We start from the raw sequence: 24,942 nt of genomic DNA, 5'->3' as shown, positions 1-24,942 counted from the left end.
TGTGTGTACATTAAATTGATGATGGAAGCAATGAGGAATGGGCAGTATGTTAGAAGTATGCGAGCCACGTTAAAACCGAGCCTGGCCCAAAAGTTCGCGCTCGACGAGAAATCACAGGCGGCCAAAAACCCGAACGGGCACCATCTGCCAGCGCCACAAGATGTCCTTCTAACATAACGAATGCAGAAGCAAACAGCACGGTCCGCTACAAACCAAATGGAAACACTTTTGCCGCCCCAAGGCGCTTAAAGTTTTTCGAACGGATTAGGCTTTTGTAATGTTTCGATGAGGGGACGTGCGGGTGTTCTGGATAGAATGGAGGGGGGGGGAGTTGGGAGGTTCTCCTATTTTGTCGTCTTCGTCACAACCTCGGCGACGTTTCTTTCCTCAACCCCCATGGCCCAGAACCGGCCCCGGACCGAGTGGCTCCCCCCGCCGCGGGGGTCTCCCTCGCCGCCCCCCTCCTCCTCCTCTCAGGCGCGCCGAGGCCTTGCCGGCAACCAGAAGCCCCGAAGCCGGAGATGGTGGAGCGTCGCTTAGCAACCGCCCCTCCCGCTTCCAAACAGCGGAGGCAACCGCTGGAGCCGGAGCCGCCGGGCGCATGCTCCGTGGGGCCGGGCGGCGGGGTTGTGGCTCCGCTTCCCCTTCCGGCCGCCGCTTCGCTTGGGTCCACCAGCTCCTGTCAGTATGGCAGAAGGGAGGAGAAGAGAGCGGCGGAGGAGCCCACTCCTGTGGGCGGCAGGTAGTCGCCATGGAGGAGGGAGTGGGAAGTATATGGCGGGAGCGGAAGAGGGTTGGAAGCTGCTCTGGGAGCGGCCAAGGGGCGGGTGGGTATGAATGGAAGGGGGGCAAGGGGTTGCTTAAGGGCCGAGGCTTCCCCTGCCTGCCTGGGAAGGGAAATGGCTGCGAGGGGGGAGGCGAGGCCGAGGCGCAAATGTCTGGGGCGGGGCGCGTTTTGGGGGACCCCGTGGTGGCCACCTGCTGCAGTTTTGGCAAAGGTCTGGGCCTCTTCTTGGCCAAGGGAGGAGTCTGAGGAAACGACGCCCCACCCATTGGGACCCACAGAGGGGCAAGCGGCACATGGCACCTGCTGCCTGCTTGGCCATAGAATCAAGTGGCGGGGGTGTGTGTGTGTGACAATGGGCAGCTGCCACTCTCTCCAGCTTCTTCTCCATTTAGGTTTTTGTGGGAAGTACAGTAGGTGAGGGCGAGAGGCAGCTGTGGCTCTGCCCGCCTGTGTTTTTTTTTTTAATCTTCCTCTCTCTGGGTGGGATGGCAAGGAGGATGGAGCCAGCAGGCCTGCCCATAAAGAGCAGGTGGGCTGGGAATGGCAACAGCTGATCCAGCAAGGCCTCCGCTTGCTTGCTGTCTTTTGTTTCTTGGCCAGGGGGATGGGACGTAGCATTGAGGACTGTGGCTTTATTTCTTCACTGTAGGGGGAAGATGTGCAAGAGGGGGAAGAGTTAGCAGTACTGTGCCAGTCAGAGAGGGGGGGGGGTGAACAAGCAAGCAGAGTTGTTCTTGCCTATCTGTGCCTTTTCCTCTTGGCTTCTCAAAGAGACAGTGAGCGAGCAGGTAGAGCTTCCCAGGGAGAGAGGGCAATGGCCAAGTGATCATCAAATATCCTGAAACATTAAAACAGGTGGAACATGGTTTGGGGTCCATTAGATCTGGAGAGAAGTGAGACTTAGGTGGAAGCTAATTGTAGGGGTGTTGTGGAGGTGGGCTAGATAAGATATGAACAGATATTCGTATGCATATGTGAGACCAAGATATACTTTCTCTTTTTGGTAGTTGCTGCATTTATTTTGGTAGTTGATGCATCTTTCGTGGAAGACTTAGATGACTCGTAAGTATGCAGTGTTTTTATTGTAGATGATGACTTTAGACATTATTTGAATCCATATATCACATGTAGATGTTTTTCTGGTATTCACTGGCAGGTCACTTCATGCAGCATGCTCTTCTTACACATGAGTATGTTGCAGAGTCCAAATGCAGAAAAGTCAGTCACCTTGTCATTCACACATGGACCTTCTCTGTGGTAGGAAACACAAAAGAAAAATAAGAACCTATAATGCGTTCAAAAAGAAATGGTGTTGTAGTGGGGGTGGGCTACAGAGAGGAGCAGGGAGGCAAAGTCCCTTTGTGCAAGCAGAAATTCACTTGTTTGGTGTGGGATTCCATACATAATTTCTTATCCACATTGCTGACATTTAAGAGGAGAAAACTAAACACAAATCAGATGCAAGTAGTGCTTCCTGGCACCTGACTGCCCTTGTGGATCTTGCCACACAATGTTGTTTCCTCGCCTTGTCTCTAGAGTGAGTTAGCCCTGCATCCTCTATTTTAAAAAAATCACTTTGCTAGCGGCTGTGAAGCATGTTGCAATCTCCAATGACACAGCAACAAACTGTCAGAAAAGTGCACACAATGTGAATGTCAAATTGGATTGGTATTGCCCTTTCAGCAATTTACCTCCACCAGCTGCTTGGTGCCAATAAATCTCATCAGAAATATCTCATTTCTTAGACACTTAGTTAAGCTGCTGACCCAACTTTCAGGCTTGCAGAACAATCTGGGCTCAGATACTGGCTTCATCAAAACTGTTTCTCTGTCTGGTTTTGAGTTACAGGCGTCTAAATAGCCATGTTCCCATTATTATTATTATTATTATTACTATTATTATTATTATTATTAATTAAATTTGTATACTGCCCTTCATCTGAAGATCACAGGGCAGTTCACAACATAAAAATAAAAAATGAGAACACCAAATACATAATCAAACAAAAAGAAACACAAACCAATAGCCACCATCCCCACCCCCAAAACACATAAACATTTCAGATCAGGGCTGTGAAGAGAGTTTGGATTTTGATATCCCGCCTTTCACTCCCTTTAAGGAGTCTCAAAGCGGCTAACATTCTCCTTTCCCTTCCTGACTGGCCCAAGGTCACCCAGCAGCTGCATGTGGAGGAGCGGAGACGTGAACCCGGTTCCCCAGATTATGAGACTACTGCTCCTAACCACTACACCACACTGGCTCTCTCTGTGAAGCAGGGGAATGGGATTTACAGCTTTTCTTTTTTTCCATTTTCCCTTTAAAAATTGCCACCCCAACTGCTGACCGCATGTAGGACAAATACTGCATGTTATAGTATTTGTTGCTTGCAACTGCTTTTACAAGGGGGTGAGTGTGGGCACACAGGATACTAGTCTCCTTATCTTGCCTAGTTTGTCTGTAATTTAAATATAGAATCATAGAATCTTAGAGTTGAAAGGGACCCCAAGAGTCATCTAGGCCAACCCCCTGCAATGCAGGAATCTCAGCTAAAGCATCCATGACAGATGGCCATCCAACCTCTGTTTAAAAACTTCCAAGGAAGAAGAGTCCATCACCTCGGGTGGGAGTCTGTTCCACTGCTGAACAGCTTTTACTGTCAGAATGCTTTTCTAAATATTTAGTCGGAATCTCCTTTCTTGCAACTTGAAGCCATTGGTCCTTCCCTCCAGAGCAGGAGAAATCAAGCATGCTCCCTCCTCAATGTGACAGCTCTTCATATATTTGAAGATGGCTATCATATCTCCTCTCAGTCTCCTCTTTTCCAGGCTAAACATACCCAGCTCCTTCAAGCACTCATAAAGCTTACTTTCCAGACCCTTGATCATCTTATTTGCCCTCCTCTGCACATGTTCCAGCTTGTCAACATCCTTCTTAAATTGTGGTCCCCAGAATTGGACAAAGTATTCAAAGTGTCGTCTGACTAAGGCAGAATAGAGTGGTGCTATTACTTCCCTGGATTTCGACACCATACTTCTATTGATGCAGCGTAGAACAGAGTTAGCTTTTTTTTGCTGCTGCATCACATTGTATTTGTTTGCTCTTACAATAATGAAGACCCAACTGAAATACATTTGACTTGTTCTTACAGTTGTAATTTTAAGCTTGATTTATATTGCATATATCTTGCACATTGCATGCTGCACTTTTACATATTAAAACACTTTAGAAATGTAAGAAATGGACTGTAAATTAACACAATAGACAAAGTAAATGTTGTGAGCTGTATATATAATGCCAACAAAATAGTGATGTAATGGTTGTTTACCTTTATAGATATCAGATAACTAATCTGTAATTTGTTTTGGCAAATAATTAGTTGACCTTAATCGCATACTCAGAAGTATCATATGCCTGGAACATGTTAACCCATTTTAGCTTTTTAAGCCTCTTACAAATTATTTAAGACCTATTAATTTTGGTGGTGGTTGCTACTATTACTACTACTAATAAGCATATTTTCTTGTATTGCTTAAGTGCATAGGTAAAAACATTTTTAGTGTGGTCGTCAATATTTGTGATCTATTGCGAGTCCACACGATAATGGTTATTATCATGAAGGATGGGAATTATTTATATTCTGTTAACAGCAAGGTATAAAAGAGTCTTCAGTAGTAAAAACAAGCTCTTCTCTTGCTTTTGGATTATTTTAATAAAATGTAAAATACTTGTCAAGCATATTTAATCAGTTATGCTTCTTTCTTAGGTTTAAAGAGAACCGTAAAGATGACATTTGGCTTGTAGATGTGAGTATAACAGCAAAAAAGCAAAACAAACAAACCCCACACCACAAAACTATTCAAAAACAAAATTTATCTTTGTTTAAAAAAAGCTTCTACATTCATGCTTATCTTAATCTCTACAGAAGAAAAAAATAAGTTATAAATACAATACAATACAATGAATTATACTTATCAGGAGTGGATTCTCATAATACATGAGGGTTTAATATAGGTACTCGTTGCTGTGTGGCCCTAATAAAAAAGATTCCATTGTTGAAAAATCTGGAGCACAAATGTTAATTATTTTGATGGGCAGATAAACTCTTTGTAATGATATGATAATCCAAAAATTGCTTTGTTTCAAGTTGATTGCATGCAATTTTGCTTTGCATGTGTGTTGTATCATATATAAAAAATAGTAGTGAACAATATGCTACACTACTGCACATTGAAGTATTACCTGGACAGCACTGTTAATATGCAGCATTTTAAAGACATAGATACATTAAATTTCTGTTCACTTTTATTTATTTTTTCAATTAGTATAATTTTTGTTTAGTTTTTAATTTTCAGAATAAATGCCCTGTAACTGAATTGATATTCTATTATCCAAGCAGGTACTAGAAGAATTCATTTTGTTGTAGAAGTGTAATGATGTGCAAACTCAAAATGTACTGCTAAATAAACAAATTTTGTGCACATTTGAGAAATGTGGTAGTTTCCATCTGTCCCCATGGGTGGTTTCATATATGAGTACACGTTTAATAGTTTCTCCAAAGACTTCACTGGCTATGCTTTTGTGTGTGTGTCTGTTCTCAGTTTTATGCACCGTGGTGTGGCCATTGCAAGAAGTTGGAACCGGTGTGGAATGAAGTTGGTAAAGAGATGGGAAGCACTGGTTCACCAGTCAAAGTTGGGAAGATGGATGCAACTTCTTATTCTAGTAAGTGCTCTAGTAAGGTCTTCTGATCTGTGTTAGAATTTATACTCTTTGAAAGTAACGTGAAAGCCAGTAAGTTAACCAAACACAGATAAGCAAATTCAGTGTTGGTACGAAGCTCAGTGGGGAAATTGGCATGGCCTCTTGACCTCTATTCTTTCATGGAAGGATGCACATCATCTGACGGCCTGTTCCTATAGAAATAGGATTATATATGCAACAGTTTGTATGTTATAAAAATGTCTGCTGCTGTTTGTTTGCCACTACAAGAAATGCCAGTAATACGTTTTTGAATATTGTAATTGTATTAATAAAAATGCCCTTTTAAATGCTTGGTTATACTACTGTTTGTTTGTAGGCATTGCCTCTGAATTTGGAGTTCGAGGCTATCCAACAATTAAACTGTAAGTAGAATTTTGTGTCTTGTATATTAAAACTTTAGTGCTTTGTAGTATCATTAGTGTCTCTTGTGCAAAGTGTTCCATTCTGATGTATTGGGCCATTATTTAAGTTTCTTCTTTGTTCACCACTCCTGATTCACCTAAAAGCTAACTGATGTTGTGAGGAGCATCCCACTGCAGTAAGGCTATTGAAATACGTTGCTACTGTGTGTTCATAAAATGTGAGCCCTGGGTTGAACTTTTTCCAGTTAACTGTATGTGCTAAAAGTATTGCAGCACTTGAAATATTCATCCAAGATGTTGACTATTTTTTTACGTAGGTTAAAGGGTGATTTGGCATACAACTATAGAGGACCCAGGACCAAAGATGATATTGTTGAGTTTGCAAACAGAGTAGCAGGGTGAGTATTTATAGCGTCAGTTTTGTATGGCATGTGGAGTGGAGAGTATGTGGCAACAGTTGAATGTGGGTGACTTAGCCCATGGTACACTATACAAGCAAAGTGGCTTAATGTCATAAGACAATTGATTACAGTGTGCTGAGGTAGCTCATAATTCTATTTCGTAATACATAAATATATGTATATAGAAAGAGTGATTCTGTGAAGTGACATCTTGACTTCTAAAATCCATCCAAGTAGTGTGTTTAATCTAGCATGCATACATGAGCCCTTGAATCTGTTGCAGGTATCATATTCCACCACCCCCATGCCTCTCTAAACCGTCCTTTAGTTTTCTTTACAAAGCCTTTAGATTTCAGTCTTACAAACTGTTCACATAGCTCAGCCCATGAATATCCTGGTCTTGACAGGCAGTATGATTACATGAAAAGATTTGTCACCCAAAGCCGCTTGTTTGATAAGTTATTAATATATGTGCTTGTCATTCCAAGGTCAGTTCCTTCTTATTCTGTCAGAAGGAGGGGGGAGATCTTTGTTGTTCCAGAAAATTTGTGAGATAGAAAAATTAAGCTACAGTTGTTGATTAACTGTCAGTTAATAACAGCACTTTTTCCAGACATTTCTTCTGTGCCTTAGTCGGTAGTAACCTATAGTTGTCACAAGACGTTAAGATAAAATTTAGCCACCTTATTTCACCTTATTGTGATGTCTGCATGGAACTGTTTAGACTTTAGCAGCTATTTCTTTAACAAATGCCTGTGATCAATTCCTAGAAGTCTTACAACATCTTGAAAAACATAGCTATCATAGTAGGAAACGCTGGGAGAAAATACATCTAACAACATGATGAAATTACACTACAGTTCTTAATTAAGTCTTTAAAATGTTTCTATATTGACTCCAGTAATGATGCAACTATAGAACACAGTTGCTGAACTGGAAAGCTAGGATAGGATGATGTAACATTTCCTAATAATTATTAGATGCTAGATGCTAGCAGGATTTCCCTTCCCCCATTTTAAAAAACAAGTCTTTATTTTGCTTGGTCAGGGCAAATGTTCACTAATGATTTTCATGTGTTCTCCTCAGTTTCTAAACACTTAGATAATTTCTTAGTGTTGTCATCTGATACTTGAAAGTGCATCCTTTTAAAAAATGAAAATAAAGGTTTTTGGTGGATAATGCCAGTACATGAGCTTAGCACATTGTAGTTGATTCCCTACTCCCCACCCCAATGTCCACATATAGAAATATGTGTAAGTGTTGAAATATTTACAAGAGAAGACAAACTGGTGTGATTCAGCACTCCTGTATTGAGTTCTCATTGGTCTTAGATTTAAAGGTGTTTAAAATTATCAGTACAGTACTCAGAGACAGCAATTGGAAGCTGCTTTTCTTGCTCCCATTTATCTGTTTTCTTTATTTTATTCTTCAGGCCTATTATTCGACCCCTCCCTAGCCAGCAGATGTTTGAACATGTGCAAAAGAGGCATCGTGTATTTTTTCTTTACATTGGTGGAGAATCTCCACTGAAGGTTTGAAACTTCATTTAAATTATTGTTTGCTGATTCCAAAAGAGTATTACATTTTAATGCATGCTTCCTAAGATTGTTCTGGTAGCTGGCATCTCAACCCTAAGTAATTTCACCAAATCTACAAGGGTACTTAAAGTTGCAGCTTTGGGAAAATAAATAAATAAATATATTTAGTGCAGTGAGGTAGATATATTTAGATTCATAGAATTGTAGAGTTGGATTTAATGATGCTATGATGAGAGAAATCAGTGTTATTCCCTTGAAGAAGAAGATTCCTAGAAACTGAGTTGTTAATCTCTTGGAAGTACAAAAATGGGCCTGTGGTTGCGCCTCTGGGATTTCATACCATAACTTACCCTGCAAATTGGAGGAATGGTGTGGGAGAGAATGGACGAATAAGAGTGCTACTGCTGATGCATGACATCATGAGGATCAGCTGGCAGTAGACAGACACATTGACATAGCATGACTATGTTGAGACACAGTCACAAGTACTTAAGGCCAGGGTCGGGAACTTGAAGCCTAAGGTCTTGATGTTGCTTTCAAACTAGTTTTGTGGGGACTGTGGGGAGCAGAGAGGAAGAGAAACATGAGGGGAAAGGAAGGGGAAGCTAGAATAAATGGAGAGATGAGAAATTTAAAAATTTCCTCTGCAAGTGATCAGTAGCCATATGCTAAGAGTGATCTGTCCCTTCTCCGGCAGCCTCCTGGGAAGCAAGGATGGGTGAGAGAAAGGAAAGGCTGTTCCTCTATGACTTCAGGCCCCAACACCAGCATGCAGCTCTCAACCCAAAAAGCATCCTGCTTTGGTGAATGAGGAACCAATATTTAGCAGTGAAATAAGCAACATTGTATTTTTGTTTTGCTATGTTTATTATGAAGATTGAGAAACTGTTTTAAAATGTCTATTTGTATTTCCACAGGAAAAATACATAGAAGTTGCTTCCGAACTAATTGTTTATACCTACTTTTTTTCTGCCTCAGAAGAGATACTACCTGAGGTAAATTTATTCAAGAACGTATGTAAATAAACACTGGTAGATTACCGTTAAAAATGTTTGAGGTGGTGGGGTGTTTTCATGTTTTGTTTTGTTTTGTTTTGTTTTGTTTTGGTATGCTTTACATGAATGCAAGTAAGAGTTGTCATTTGAAGTCTTTCTCCGCAATTGGAAATGAGCCATTTAGGTGTGACAATGCAATATGTCCACTTACGGCTTTGTGAAGTAGCCACAGCTGGTAAGGCAAGGCACTGTTATATTTCAGCTCCATTGGCTGTGGAATCAGCCCCATCTAAATTTAAGAAGAGACTCTTATTGGGCACACAGTTTAGTTGCACATGTTCTGTTTAGGTCTGCCTTTCCTTGAGGTCTTTGAAAAGGGTGATGGGGCTGATTCCGGTTCTGATTTTTCTTTATGTGCAAGGTAGACATGGAGCTGTTGGGAGTATAATTCTGTCATGTTCTTGTTACTACTTGACAAGGGAAAATGGAAACAGAACAGCTTCAAACACCCAATGGGAGACCATGGGTGATGAAAGTGATTTGTAGAGGATAGGATAGTAACGTTTAATTAAATTATTGGAGATTGCAATGGTAAGGCTGGAATTTAACATCATGCCTTGCCAGACAGAACAGTCTCCCTTCTCCTCCTGCTGCATGCCGTTCTGTGGGTTCTCCTAACACGCCCAAGTGGATTTGTGGGATCAGGAGTGTAGGAGCGAAAGCCTCATTGCTCTAGTGAAAGCCTTTACAGTGACTTTCGCTAGCACACCTGGTTAGTGGAAACTGGTCCTAAGTCTTCTCGATAATATTTTGTATCATTCTCTCTCTCTCTGTGTGTATATGTATATGTGTATATACAGAGAGAGAGAGAGACCCAGTGTTCCTTTACAGTTAGTGTTGCTCATTCACAAATCTATGCTGTAGTGCAGTTAAGATAGTTAGATCTCTCTGATCCTAGTTTGCATTCTGATGCAAAAAGAAGTTTAAAAGATGCACCCTATACTAGTTATATTTGGGGAGGAAATGTAAATACTTTACCAGCCCACTTTAATTCTATACAAGGATTTTTTAAAATGTGATTTCCCCCATTGTGCTGTCATTGTTTTGGGTGGCAGATGTATTATAAGAGTTAGATCCTCTCATGAAGATGACCACAGTGGTGGTGGTAAGGTTCAAGGTAAAGTTCAAAAGACAATTCCTTGCATTTTTATTCTTTGGCAGCATAGCTGCATTATTTCATATGTGTTTGTGTGTGTGTGTGTGTGAGAGAGAGAGAGAGAGAGAGAGAGAGAGTGTGTCACTAGTATACCTTTAGGGCTTGGTGCACAAAAAGCAATGAGGCTATTTTCATGTACACAAGGCATCATCTATTGTCTCTGCTGGCTTGCAGTTTGTCCCACTTTGTGCTATTTTTTTTTTACTATTCTCAGGGTTTGAAACTGCAAAAAATAGGGACAATAGAATTTTAAATTATCTAGAGAATAAAAGAACTAAGGCCAAAATACCTTTAAAAAACAGGTTCTCATTTTTAATAGGAAAGGTACACCATGCTTTTACACTAGAATTTTTCTAGAAGTGTCAAGAACACCTTACTTGAACATAGGCATTGCATATCTATGATATAGCAAACAAAAATCTTAACATTTATTCACCAGCTAGCTTTGTTATGTAATACACAAACCTTTTAATCATTACAGATTCTAAACTGGAAAATCAAAGCTAAATTTCTGATTTGTTGAATAACTTGAGCTATAAAAGTACAGTGGTACCTCAGGTTACAGCCGCTTCAGGTTACAGACTCCGCTAACCCAGAGATAGTACCTCGGGTTAAGAACTTTGCTTCAGGATGAGAACAGAAATTGCGCGGCAGCAGCAGGAGTTCCCATTAGCTAAAGTGGTGCTTCAGGTTAAGAACAGTTTCAGGTTAAGAATGGATCTCCAGAACAAATTAAGTACGTAACCAGAGGTACCACTGTACAGAAATAAAATTTCCTCATATCCAACCTCCTTTCTTAATAGAACATTTCTGCACACAGTTTATTTTTTGGTATTGTCAGTTTTCTCCTTCAAAAATGTTGCCTATCTTTTATGTCATCCAACTGGGGAAAGAGATTGGGAAGAATATCTGCATCAGAGGTGCATGGTCAGTGTATTAGGTTGTGATGCTTACTCTTAATTTTATGTATGACTTACAATTTATATCCTGCCTTTCTGCATATAGCACCCAAGGCAGCTAACAAATGAAAAATATAATGAGCCCAAATAACAGAATGAGAAAGCAAATAGAACCCATAAACCAACAGATGTAACTTTTTAATTTACAGGTCATCTTAATATATTTTGATGTGACGTCAGCTTGACAAGCCAATGCTAATTTAAAATTAAAATCTTCACCTGTTTAAAGAGAGACATTAAAGAGGGTGGTGATGTAGGCATCTCTAGGCAGGAGACGCCATGGTCCTTTTCTTTTCTTTTTTTTACACCTTCACACTCTTTGTTTTTATTCAGTGACTTTGTGTTTTATGAATATTTATAAGCCACTTCATGGTCTATAACTGAAAAGTAGAATCAATAAAAAATGGAGAATATAAATGTATCCTGAAAGTTTCTTTGTGCCATTAAAGTGTTTGGTATATCTTTTTTATCTTTCAGTATGTGACACTCCCTGAGATGCCAGCTGTTATAGTTTTCAAAGATGGAACTTATTTTGTGTATGATGGTAAGTTATAGATCAAGAGTAATATGTCAGTAACAGGTAACGGATTCCTCCCCCTGCATTTTAAGGATTCTAGCCCTAATTCGTCTCAGTCTAGATGATGTTACATACTTCTCAAAAATATCAAAATGTGTGTTGATTGTGCACAGTCTTTGATAATTTAGAGATGTGAAAGCAGTGCCATGCCGGCTCAAACTGTGACTGGCATCTCTGTCATGTGCTTCAAAGTAGGTTGCTCCTTGTATTTATTAATTATAAACAGGCACTCTGTAAGTTTCAGTTGTGCACATGGTGCTTTGCTAGGCCTGGTGTATATTTTAATTCCCTCCCACAGGTTTTCTTTTCCAGTTGACTTGGGATTCTATAGCTGTTCTGGGGGTCCCTTCCCATTAATATTTTTACCTGAAGTTGTTGTTGGTCTGGTAGTTCAAAATTTGAAGTTCCCCAAAGTCTGCTGACACCTCTTTCTTCTTCCTGGATGTTGCCACTTTGGTTACATGTGGTTTTGGATTCAGACCTACCCTTCCATGAATGGAAGGGCTCCTTCCATTTATGGAAATGAGTCAGATCCAGTAGAGGCTGCATCTCTGCTTACTGAAACTCACAGTGACAGAAGAGGGAAACGGCTATTTGGGTGGTTGTCACTTTGCTGCACCACCTGCTTTGAAGTGTACCTCAATCCTCTGCAGTGGATTATAAGGGGGGCTGCCATTGAGTGGAACAATTGGCTAAAATTGCCTTTTGCCTACAGAATAATCCATTTTTGAGTTCCACTCTGAGCAATTTTGAGTCCAAACAGTAGACTGACACTTGGAGAAACAGTATGCTCTTAGTTTGTCCAACCAGTAGATCGCGATCTACCGGTAGATCCCCGGCTGATCCTCGTAGATCGCGGGATCCTTATTGTGTACAAAAAGTTACGGGGGGAAAGCTAAAAAAACTGTGCAGTCCTCCCTCTGAAAAGCTCAACAACTCTGGGCACTTCCCTCCTAAAAAATGCTCAACAACTCTGGGCAATCCACCCACCCCACAGACGCTCCTCCCTCCAATGACAATGGGTAGATCACTGCCAGTTTTTTTATACTGGGAGTAGATCACAGTCTCTTGGGCGTTGGACATGCCTGGTATATATGATAGTGTTAGAAGAAGGCATGAGCATTTTATTTTTTCTTTCACTGTTTTTCTTTTTTCTTTTTAAAGAATATGAAGATGGTGATTTGTCATCCTGGATAAGCAAGGAGAGATTTCAGGGGTATCTTAATGTTGATGGATTTACTCTGTATGAACTTGGAGACACAGGTAAGATGACCTTCCTTCAGAACTTTATTGTATGTTACGTTAACACTTTTGTATGTAAAGTCAGCTGCAATTTTAAAAAGCTGCTTTATGTCCTATGCCTGGGAAACATCAAAGGATTTTATGGAATATGGATTTTCCACTGATGCATGTCCCTTCTTCAGATCCTACTTGAATGAAGCCAAACATTCACACCACTATTATTGCTAGTAATCAGCACTCTTCAAAACCCCCTTCCTATGGAAAGCTAAATCTAGGCTAGAACTCCTCTCCCAGGCATGATATCTTTCTGTGGGCAGCAAATTTTAGCCTTGTAATCCCCCACATATTTTGAAATGGGACAGTTCTCCTGTAACAGTAACCTACTTGAACAATGAATTATTATAGGTGATAGGCATTGTGTAGGACACACACAGAATAGCTTCAGAAGAAAGTTTAATAGTAGTGATGGAGTTTCCAACTTAAATATTCTGCTCCGTGTCTTCCATCAAGGTATGTTGTAGTTTGTGTATCTGTAAGACCTTTCCATTTGAGAAAGTGCTTTGTGGTTGGGGATGAGTAGTGTTTTATTTTCAGTAGCATTTTCCATTTCTGGAGCATATGGCAATGCTTTTTTATATATATAAAAAATAATGGTTACAAAATAGCTGTTCTGTTTTCTTTGGGGATGGGAATTTACTTAAATAAGAAGCATCTTTCTGTAGACATATCCTAAATTTAGTTCTATGTCTTTTGCTTTTTAGGAAAACTTGTGGCTATTGCAATTATTGATGATAAAAACACTTCTGTTGAACATATTAGGTATGTTGGTGTGTATATGTGATAAAACATAACAAACCATTTAGAAAATGACACCTCTTGAATACTGCATGAACCCTTCTCCAATCCCTAACTTGTCCATTGTTGGACTACGTTATTTAAAGACTAATATAAAAGGAAGCTGCACATCAAAAACAAGCCATAGGTTTATTCAGATATTATTAATAAAAGGAAAAGGGTATGGTCCTATGTATAGTTACTTGGAATTAAGTCCCGTTGAACTCACCATTCATGGGATCAGGTTTCCCTTTTCTTTCTTACCCGCCAATTATTTTTATTGATTTTCCAAATTATTACAAATTAAACCAAATTAATTTAATTTAATACAAATTCATTTTTTAAAAAAACCTGGTTTCCTATCCTGTTACAAGCTATGTCCAAGATGCATCTCCACTGCTCCATCCATTGTCGCTTCAGTCTCTAGCTGACATCATTTCACTTGCTATTGTTGTCCATTCATTCAGCTGCCCTTTTTATCACCCTTTTAATCAGATAGGATTGAGCTGTATGTCATACATATGAAGCTTCTGTATTGAAGGGCACAGACAAATACAGTCATACCTTGGTTGTCAAACGGAATCCATTCCGGAAGTCCATTCAACTACCGAAAATGTTTGAAAACCAAGGGGCGGCTTCTGATTGGCTGCAGGAGCTTTCTGCACTCAATCGGGAGCTGCGGAAGCCATGTCGGATATTTGGCTTCCAAAGAACATTCGCAAACCGTAACACTTCCAGGTTTGTGGCGTTTGGAAGCCAAAATGGACAAGTACCAAGGCATTCAACAACCAAGGTCCGATGGTACTCAAATAGTATGTAGTGAGTGGCACAAAACTGAGTAGAATCTGGATTTCTTGTATATCAGGAGCCATGGAGCAGTCTAGATGTAATGACCATACCGTTCCTTGGCCTTCATAAACAGGCTTTATGCTTAGGTACTCCCTTCTTATCTCCATGGCCCAATGTGTTTCATTGCTGAATGTACAGCAATGCTGAACAATACCATTGCTGAATAGATTCTGTTTATATTTGTGGAAATACTGTGAAATGTTTCTTTTTGCAGGTTGAAGTCTATTATGCAGGATGTTGCCAAAAATTATAGAGACCACTTTCATAGGTACATGCATATATTTAATCACTTGTTAATTGTTCCTAATCGTGTGTTAAGTGGGTTGAATAAATACTGCAAATTCTAGTAGTTTTGACTGTGACAGTTAACAACAAATCCATTCTTAAAGCTAGGTAATCTTAAGACTATATACACAAATTGTCCAAATTTAGGAGAAAAGTGGAAGAAACTAAGCTTTAGGGATTGCATACATTTTGAAAATGTGTGTGTGCTACATTTTCTTTTAAAAAAGACTTTTAAAATACCCTAACACATGTATGTCACACATTTGCTCTCTGGCAGAGCACCTTCTGATGTCAAGATAGATAGAATAGAAACTAGGTTCTTCATTGAAAAAGTATACATTCACAAATAACTGTAATGAGAAATAAGTAATACTGAGATGGAAAAGCTCTTCTGTTTTATTAGATCTCTAATATGTGTGCAGATTGGTTTACCATATTGACATCAATTTAAGCTGCAATTATTAGCCACTTGAAAAAACAAATATTAGCTCATGCAGAGCAATATACTTTTGCCTTTTTTAAGCTTTCAGATATATGAACAGACTACAAGATCCTTAATGGTTGTAGCTAGATGTTTATCCTGGCACTACTTTTCTAAGAATAGTTTCCTGGTCCAAAGGGACCAAGGTACAGGGGATAGCAAAGCTGTACAACAATGTTGCTACCCATGGGTTTTGTTCAACTAAGGGCAGCTCTTCTGGAGGTTGTAAATTACTTGTGCACAAATGATGAAGTGTTAGAGTGGTTTAGGGGAATGCAGAAGCAATCTAAACAACTCACCTTTTTATCTAAGACCGTGCATTCAACATTTACATTTTCTGCTGGGACAGTTAAATTCTTTACCAAGAAAAAGGAAATGTGTAGAATTATTCTACTTTTGTGTACTCCATATTCGGTTCTTAATTTTTAATTCTGTTCTTGTTAGTTGTGGGGAGGGGCAAGGGGTTGTGCTAGTAGGCTCTGGAGTGCCCCTCTCACATTCCTGGCCACCACTAGTGATATTCGCCCTGTGTATTCACAAAATCTGCACACATAGGAGAGGAGGAAGAAAGTGTGTTGTGTGAGCAGAGCTGCAGCACTGGATATGACCCTGTGTTAGCAAGTCCTCCTCACAAATACGGTTGCTGAAATTAGTCCATTTTTTATAATTTGAAGTAACTACCATACACAAGATTCTAGCAGTGGATAATTCATGGAAGTAGAGCACCTGACCTCTTATACACTGCTTTGTAAGAGTTGTACTGAAGAGTGGTTTGTAACTAAAATGAATGGATTGGATACTGCTTTAGAACCGTCTGTTTTTTGTCCACATTTTCCACTTAGCCAAGAAAATATAGTGGAAATAAAAGTGCAGAAAAGCATAAAATGTGATTAATTGCCATGAACTATATTAAGAGGAGAGTATCCCTAGAACTCTGAAAAGGAATAAGCATGTTAGGAGTGATAATACAAAAGAACTTTTTGTTGTGGGTTTCATGCTATCTTTTCACTAAGTCACACACCCCTTAAATCAGGATCCCTAATTCCCCCACTCCCCATGGGTTGGTGAGACCCTAATAACAAAATGATCAGTGTGGTACCAGTAACTTCCTTTGAAGACACACTTTCACTGCCGGTCAGCTGATTGGCTCTGGGAGCAGACATTCAAAGGAGCTTGCTGTAACTGCTGATCAGCAGTTGCAGCAAATCTGTTTGGCAGAAGCAGTTTCGATTCAAACCGCTGCCTCCAAATGAGGAACCTCCAAGTTTGCCTCCAAGTTCTCCAAATATAGATGGATACAACTTGCTGTCATTTTTTAAAAGTTAGGTTTAATTAACAATTTGTATTTTGACTCTTCACAGGAGCTTCCAGTTTGGCCATATGGATGGTAATGAATACATGAATAGTTTACTAATGGAGTAAGTATGTTTTTGAGATTTCATGCTATTAATATCATTTGTGTAGTAAGGTTTTTATTTTGAAACTCTATTCTTGTGTTTGCTGTAAGTAGGTTACAAATATCTGTAGAAAGAGAGCATATAAACTTGGTAGATATGTGAAAGTTGATCAGTACATGCATTGGTTTTGCACAGTGTAAGATGAGATACTCTGCCCAGTGATTGCCTTCACAAGAATGGATTCAGCATGTTCCCTCCATGGAATCACTGTGAACCCTGGAAATTTATCATATGAATTGTCTGTGCCAAAGTTACACACTTGTCCTAATTTTATGATTTGTACTGTTTTGTGTGTGTTTGCATTTGTGTTTAAAATAAATAGCACTTGGATATGGCCCTTCAATATGCAATAAAACCATTTTACTTTTAAAGAGAACACTTTCATTATATATAAAACCTAGATATTTAAATTTTGTATATAACTTTTTCCACTAGATGGCAGGATGGGATAGTAAATGGAGAGAGAAAAGGCACATAAATGAGAGCTGAACATGAAATATATGCACACACACACACACACACACACACACTGATTGAGGCTTATATATACTGTGAAATGATTACACGCCATTAAGGAGAAAAACATATTAGGAACTTATGAGTTTGTTTTACATGCTTGATGGATTTTGAATTTCAGCTATTGTTGCTGAGCCTTTGTGACCTAGAAGAGGCGTATAAAGCTCTCAAATCTCTTTGAGAGGATTCAGAAGGGCAGCTCCGGGTTGTGTTCCATTGTTTCAGCAGAGAAATAACCCTTATTGTTCCTGAATAGAGGCTGAAATTACACCAAAGCTTAAGGCTTGGAAGCTTATACCTGATACCTTTCTTTCCCAGTAGAAATGAGGCTATTCCTGCAGATCAGGCATGTCCAACCAGTCAAAAGTTCAACAACTTTGGTCAATCCAATGGGTAGATCACTGCCAGTTTTTTTATAGTGGGAGTAGATTGCAGTCTCTTGGGAGTTGGATATGCCTGCTGTAGGTAATGAGAAGCCATGCTTAGCTCTCCTTGGCTTGGTCCACTTGACAAATTACAATATTATTCCAAATGTAACCTGTATAGTTGGCAAAAGACATGTTGCTGGAGACTACAGCAAATGGTACTTTTGGGCATGTTGTAGAAGTTAGTAGCTAGCTACAGTGGCAGTCTAGGGGAATCAGATTTCTGTCTATCAAAGTTCCTTCATTCTGCTCTAGATACCATGACTTGCTGGCTACTAGTATAGTCTTCTAAAAAAAGTGCAAGTAGATAAATAGGTATCGCTGCGGCGGGAAGGTAAATGGAGTCTCTGTGTGCTGCTCTGGTTCGCCAGAAGCAGCTTAGTCATGCTGGCCACATGACCCAGAAGCTGTTTTCAGTCTAACTCCGGCTCCCTCAGCCTATAGAGCGAGATGAGCGCCACAACCCCAGAGTCGTCCGCGACTGGACCTAACGGTTAGGGGTACCTTTACCTTTAGTGTAGTCTTGTCCAGATTCACTTGTTGTATCTGCTGTTCCCCCTCATTGTTAAGCATTGGGAAAGTGGACTATGAAACCTTTGTTAGAAGCAAGATGGTTAAAGGTGAATCTTGTATGATTTTTCAATGTCCTAGGGATGTGGCAAATACTCCACTACCACCACCTCATTTGGTCTTCCTGCAAGAAATGTGTTGAATCACTTGTTCAGATACTATAGATAGGATAGTTGCAAAGTCAAGTTGCCAAGAAGCTTTTATAGTTCTTAGGTGCTCTATTAATAAACTGAATGCTGATAACTGATAGATTTTTTCTTTTTTTAGTTCCTGACTTGTTTGATTTTACTGTTTCAGTGATCTGAAAATCCCCACTATAGTTGTATTGAACACATCCAATCAACAGTATTTCCTACCTCATAAACCTATTGAGAGTACTGAAGATATGGTTCAGTTCATTAATGAGATCCTGGAAGGCACTGCAGAAGTAAGCCTTTCTCTTTTATTCAAAATCTCTTTCACCAATTCTTGAACTGCTCAAAGACCTAACAGTTTGTTGGCGATCTTACTTCATTTCTGTTTTCCGATTTGAATGTGCAGTACCAATGTGCCCTGAAAAACAAGAGTCGCTGGAAAGAACTAACATTAGAGACAGCCTGGGGACAGCTCCTTGCAAGGGACCCCAGGAATGTCACAAGAAAATAATTTTCCCCTTCAGTGGAAAAACATTATATATCAGACTACATGGTGAACAAAGGTGGATGCAAGCTGAAATATAATTGACTAGTGCTAATGCCTGTTTTTACCTTTGAAATTTTAGGCACACGGTGGAGATGGAATTCTTCAACGGATCAAGAGAATAATTTATGATGCCAAGTCTACTGTAGGAGTAAGTAATGTCCCATCTCTGTTAGATAATGTCTAAGCGTATATCAGATATAAAATAGGGACAGTACCTGCCAAATATCCAGCATATTAAGGTCCTCAGGTTACCCATCCTAACATCAATATCTAATTTGATCACATGATTTTGGGTGCTGGGTTCTGTATTTTAAACCAGTTTGTTACAATATATCTGCCTTTTGAAACACACATCTTGGCATCAGGAATCCAGACGTATGGCAACCCATATCGGCGGTGTTGCTTTTGGCGATTTCCCTTAGAAATAGCTCAAAAATAGCTCAGAAATTTCCTTTTTTAACATTTATTTTTATATTTCCATGGAGTCAAGCAATAATCCTTGTGTCGACTTCTGCCATGAGTTTCCAAGACAGTGATAGCTATTCCCAGCAGCTGCAGGCGTTTGCGCGTCAAGCCCCAAAACCCATCCCCATGGAAATAAAGACACAAAGGAGACAGAATTTAGTTTAAAGGTTAATGGGCAAATTTAGGCCACTACTTTATTGAGTACACAAGTGTGATTGGTATTGGCTTAGGCATTGGTATCTAATGACTGTAACTGGCTCTTGACCACCCTGCAGGCCACCCAGCAGCTAGCCTGCACAGGGTAAACTACCAGCAAAGGGAGCTCCAACAATGGCTATTGATTGGTGCTCACCCCTGGGGTTCCTGGCATGACCCTAGCTCCTCCCCAGACTTCGGCCGAGATCCAGACCCCCAGATTCCTGTAGCAGAATACCCTATCAAATGGAGGGGCAGGTGATGGCCACACCTCCCCCCCCCCATTCCCCTAAACCAAAGCCCAACCACCAAACGTTACAAAGTTGTGACAATTCTAAGAGGTAGGCAAAAACCCAGTGGCCAGTGCCACATTGGAATAAAATCCTACCCAGCCCCCGTTCCAAAACAGGCATCCAAAGCAAGGCCAGACGCCGACCTAACAATGGGTGGGTGGGTCCCCACGTCGCGGAGGTCCCCATGTCGCGCTGCTGTTTAAATACTCTACCCCCAATCAGGCCATCACGCCGATTGGCTAAAAACCTGTGGCAAGATTGTGTCACCACTGGCTGGAGCGGGGCAAAGCCCCGCCTCCATGCCGGTTAGGGGGGGGAGCCCTGGGGCTGCGCACAACATGGACCCTCGGTTAGGAGGATCCAACTTCTAGAGATATACAGTATGTACTACTGGTAATCCATGTGACAAGTACTGCTAAAAGAAGCAGCATTTGTTCAGATCTTTAGCAGATGCTTAATGTACCCTTAAAACTTACTTGTCAACTGGTTCAGCTACCTACTCTGTACTCATGACACATCTGGAAACCTGAATGTCGTTGTTGGCCTGCCAGAAACACAGCCAACACATATAGGTTTGTGCACATATTTCCATAAAGACATAAAATCTGTTTTGGGGGCAAAGCCTGCATAAATGTACACAAAACTTAGTTTGTGGAATTGCCCTAAAATAGAATAACAATTATAATGGCTTTAGGTAGGTAGCCATGTTGGTCTGACGAAGTATGCATGCACACAAAAGCTTATACCCAGAACAATCTTAGTTGGTCTCTAAGGTGCTACTGGACAATTTTTTAATTATAATGGCGTTAATTTGGTTTTAACTTGATGAATCGAAGATGTTTGCGGGGAGAGTACATCAGCTTAACACACTGTAAATATCAGAAGCTTTTAAATCAAAGACAAGTCCTACTAAATGCGCACTCCTATCCACGTCTGTGCAAAAGCTTAAGTCCCACTGAGTTCAATGAGACATAGCCCCAGGTAAGTGTTTTAGCACTGTAGCTTTAGTAACATTTGCTGCTTCTTATCCACTTGATATACCAAATGCCGACCTTCGAGATTTTCACAACCACCAACTTCATCGGTTCATAAACTCCCTTTAAAATAACATCTTTAGGTGAGCGATCTCCACTTGCCTGATGCTTCCAGGAACTGCTAAGTACGTAATTCCCACTGTGTTTTTCTGCATTTTATTTCCCTCTGACTTACTCTTTACAAACCCCCTTCCCCCAAACCATGTGTACATATACCTGCAGCTCAGGATAACACTCCATATATCTGATGGACCGTATTCTGTGAAAGCTTATGCAGTGATATATTTGTCAGATGTTGTCGAATTGTCACTAACAGCTAACCATTTCTCAACAGTCTGTTTTCAAGAGTTCCCCCCTTCTGGGCTGCTTTCTCTTTGGTCTACCACTGGGTGTCATCAGCATCATGTGTTACGGAATTTGTATGGCTGACTCTGATGGAAGATCAGATGAAGTGGAAGCATCTAAGAAGGAAAGTACAGGGCGGGAACTGACTGATGAAGGCACTGAGGAAGAACAAGAGGAAGAAAACAGTGAGAACCGTCTAGAATTTCCAGGTGGCGAGCAAGAACAGAAAACTATATTTGAAAAGAAAAAAGACTAAATTTCTTAATTAAAAAAAATGTAGAATTTCAAAATATAGACTTATTTATTGAATTCATCTATTTACCTGTGACCTTCAGAGATGATGAACTTTTTGTTTTACATGCATGTGTTCCAATTGCTTGGCCATGAAGAAGAATGAGTGGAAGTCTGGGTTTCAGAGTCCTTTATTATCTTTATCCTGCTGAAAAGAATTCAAATTAAGGGATGTATATATGAGCTATTTTACAGTGATGCACACTGAAGTTTTCTTCTTTCTTTTCTAGCTACTGAGAACTGGTTAACAATTATTTTAACTATGTGGCCAAAGTAAATAAAGCATTTAAAAAGGACTGCAGGAATGTTCTCAGCCTAGAGTGAAATTTGTAAATGGGGAAACATACCTTTGGGACATTACATAAATGCTTTTAAAAATAGTTAGTATTGCTTTGAAAAGCAATATGTACTTCATTTTATTTCATTTTTGTTTTTTTTATAAAAAGATGTAAATTTTAGATAATCTGTTACAGAAGTCTCATGGCAGTGCTGAACAAAGGTATTGCAGTCTCTCTTCAGTTGTTTTTTATGCAATTTTAATATTCTTCAAAGTAGTATTTGCTTACTGGGTCCATTTGCTATTGCATTATATTGGTCCAATATGGTTCATTATTAAGAAATCACTTCTGTATTTAACTTAAAAGGAAAAAACCTTGCTTTTAGATGAGATTTCCCCTAATCTTGACAAAACTGAAGGTTTCATTTGCTCATGACAAAATTAGTGGAATATTTTTTTCTGTGTGTCTGCTGCATGATTAATGACAAGTGTTTCTTTAATATGCCAAAATATTTTTAAAGGTGGGTTAAATCTTGCAACAACTGTGACTTCTGCAAGTGACAAACACATAAACAAATATTTTATTGGCTTGTTATCAGTGATACCTGCATTTGACATCTCAACTACATGTTGATTGGACAGAGCAATTTAATTATCTGAAGGACTGTTAACACTTATAGAAAAGGGGGGTATTTGTCGGTGCAATACATTTTCATTAACTGTTAAATCACATAAGTCATCTCTAATACTGTCCCTTGACATTGAAAGCAACTAAGCTCTCTCCAGAGTTAAGATCTCAAGGGATAAGCTATAAGATGGTGTTTGGAGTATTGATACCATGGTGATTACCATAGCAACCAAACCTATACTGCTCATTTTCAGAACTACGGCTGTGTCACATCCAGTTGGAAAACTGAAAAATAAAAGCTTCCCAGCTTGTGAGTCTTGTTAAAGCAGTTTGGTGTAATATTTATGGCTACATATGTACATTCTCAAAAAAGAAATTTTAAGCTTGGATAAAAAAGTTTTTAAGGAATTAAGACTAGAAGGTAGAATTTTTTATCCTCATGAAGATAGTAAAACCCTGTAGTACTTTAAAGCTAATCAACTTTCTAAAACATTCCAGGCAAACAAATTCGATTTACATAGTTTTGTTATTTAGAAGGAAATTAAGCTGATAATAACACAGCTGTTTTGAAAATGCATGGGTTCTTAAAGTAGGGTTCTCCTTGATAAAAATGAATGTTGCTTTTCAAAATAGGAAGAGATGAGAAATGGAAAAGTGTTTAGCACTTTCACTGACAGTTGTTCTTTGCCCAAAGAATAAATTGCTGAGATTTAATTTATACTTACCAGAAATATTCTAGGTGTGACAGTTTGGCTTTATAAAGAAACTTTGTTCTGGTTTTTGTTTAAATTTAAACCAGGTTGTGTTGGTTCTGAACACTGATAGAAGTTATAAATGGTATTTTGTTTGAGGCAAGGTTCAACTCTTGTCATGTCATGCACATTTGGTTTTTCACATAATTTTCACATAATTGGTTTTGTCCAATGCTGCAAAACTCCCCTATGCTTTAAGCGTCAAAAGCATAAAATGAGCTGGATTTTTAGGACGGACAGAAGAGTTTTTAGACTGTACCAGGATAGCATTTCTATTTTGTTGGTGTTATATGTTGTTTACAGAAGTAGTGAATGTCAGCACAAGAAATCTGAATTCATCTACTATTTCAGACGACTTATTAATTTTTGTGTTCTTATAGCTTTCTTTTAGATACAGATAACAGCTACATGCTATATAGTAGTTTTTCTAGTGCTGAATCTTGAGAGCATGCTTTCAACAACAATGAAATCCTAGCATTTATACCAATTTATAGGATGTTAAGCAGAGTTAGAGTGGTTTGGACAGTGGCAGTTAAAATAGGTGTATGTTTGCCATCCAGCATATGGAATGTCAAACTCCCTGGCGTTTACTGAACTCAAGTGTACTGCCATTTCATTTCAGCTTCATAACATTGCAGTTAAAGTAGATTTAACTGAGCATTCCCCCTTTTATGTTGGGAATGAATAACTTGCGGTATAAAACAAAATGACTATTTTTTTTTTGATCATGTAAAGAGCTCCACACAGTCAGGTGTCTATTTTAACTTGAATGGAAGCGCTCCAATTTTATTTTACTTTGTTGAATTTATCAGCTGTAAATGTGTGTGTGGGGGGGGTGTTTGTTTTTGGTTTTTTTACAATAATAAAACATTTAAAAGTACTGCTTTTCACTCCTTGGTGCTCTGTTTGCACGTAGTTTGGCATATATAATAGAGGAGATATAGAAGAAACTGGGATCAGACCAGCATTCTCTTTCCCACATGACTTTTGAAACCCACAAGATGACATTGGCCGCAGCCTTTTCCCACTGTTGTTCCCCAGCAATTGGCATTCTAAGGCCCACTGCAACTGCTGTTGTTAAAGGGAATAATGAGCCATCATAACTGGTAGCCATTGTAATAGCCTTATCTTCCATGAATTTGTCTATTGCTCTTTAAAAGCCCTCTAAGCTGGGAACCATATTGTGATAATGAATTTCATATTTTAGCCATGTGAAGAATTTTGTATGTGTGTGTACGGGATTTAGCATTATTGGATGATCCAGGTTCTAGTATATGTGGCAACCTCTCTATCCACTTTCACCACACTATGGCATACTTTTATACAACTTTGTACTGTGTTTCCTTCCCCTTACTTGAATTTTTCCTAAATAAAAGAACCCCAAATACTCGTAGTCTTTATAGGGCAGTTTCTTCAGCCCCTTAATCATTTTACACTTCTTCAGTGCCCTTTTCGAGAGGCAGAAACCAGAAATGCACACAGTACAGTGGTACCTCGGGTTAAGTACTTAATTCGTTTCAGAGGTCCGTTCTTAACCTGAAACTGTTCTTAACCTGAAGCACCACTTTAGCTAATGGGGCCTCCTGCTGCTGCCGCTCTGCCAGAACACAATTTCTGTTCTCATCCTGAAGCAAAGTTCTTAACCCGAGGTACTATCTCTGGGTTAGAGGAGTCTGTAACCTGAAGCGTATGTAACCCGAGATGCCACTGTATTCCTAGTATAGTA

The 24,942-nt window shown here is 39.5% G+C and overlaps 1 protein-coding gene across 1 annotated transcript; it reads left to right on the top strand.

Moving 5' to 3' along the window:
* Positions 1-565: 565 nt before the first annotated feature.
* On the top strand, positions 566-24,604 carry TMX3 (thioredoxin related transmembrane protein 3). Its single transcript, XM_083450181.1, has 16 exons — positions 566-742; positions 1,795-1,849; positions 4,551-4,590; positions 5,386-5,509; positions 5,865-5,910; positions 6,228-6,308; positions 7,744-7,843; positions 8,767-8,844; positions 11,497-11,563; positions 12,761-12,859; positions 13,600-13,657; positions 14,736-14,789; positions 16,649-16,705; positions 18,553-18,682; positions 19,016-19,084; positions 21,258-24,604. Exons 1-16 carry the CDS (start codon positions 688-690, stop codon positions 21,522-21,524), a joined length of 1,380 nt encoding a protein of 459 aa, XP_083306307.1. The 5' UTR covers positions 566-687; the 3' UTR covers positions 21,525-24,604.
* Positions 24,605-24,942: the final 338 nt, after the last annotated feature.

This window comes from Podarcis tiliguerta (assembly GCF_965153285.1).
Source record: "Podarcis tiliguerta genome assembly, chromosome: 7".
NCBI lineage: Eukaryota > Metazoa > Chordata > Lepidosauria > Squamata > Lacertidae > Podarcis > Podarcis tiliguerta.
The sequence above is the reverse complement of the archived record's forward strand: the minus strand, read 5'-3'. Positions and strand labels throughout refer to the sequence as shown.

What these genes read in the sequence shown, in the direction of transcription:
- TMX3 (XM_083450181.1), top strand. Translation starts at nt 688, where the DNA reads ATGGCAGAAGGGAGGAGAAGAGAGCGGCGGAGGAGCCCACTCCTGTGG. An exon ending in GTGGAAGACTTAGATGACTC is followed by an intron (nt 1,850 to 4,550) that starts GTAAGTATGCAG and finishes CTTCTTTCTTAG; the next exon opens with GTTTAAAGAGAACCGTAAAG. An exon ending in ACTTCTGTTGAACATATTAG is followed by an intron (nt 13,658 to 14,735) that starts GTATGTTGGTGT and finishes TTCTTTTTGCAG; the next exon opens with GTTGAAGTCTATTATGCAGG.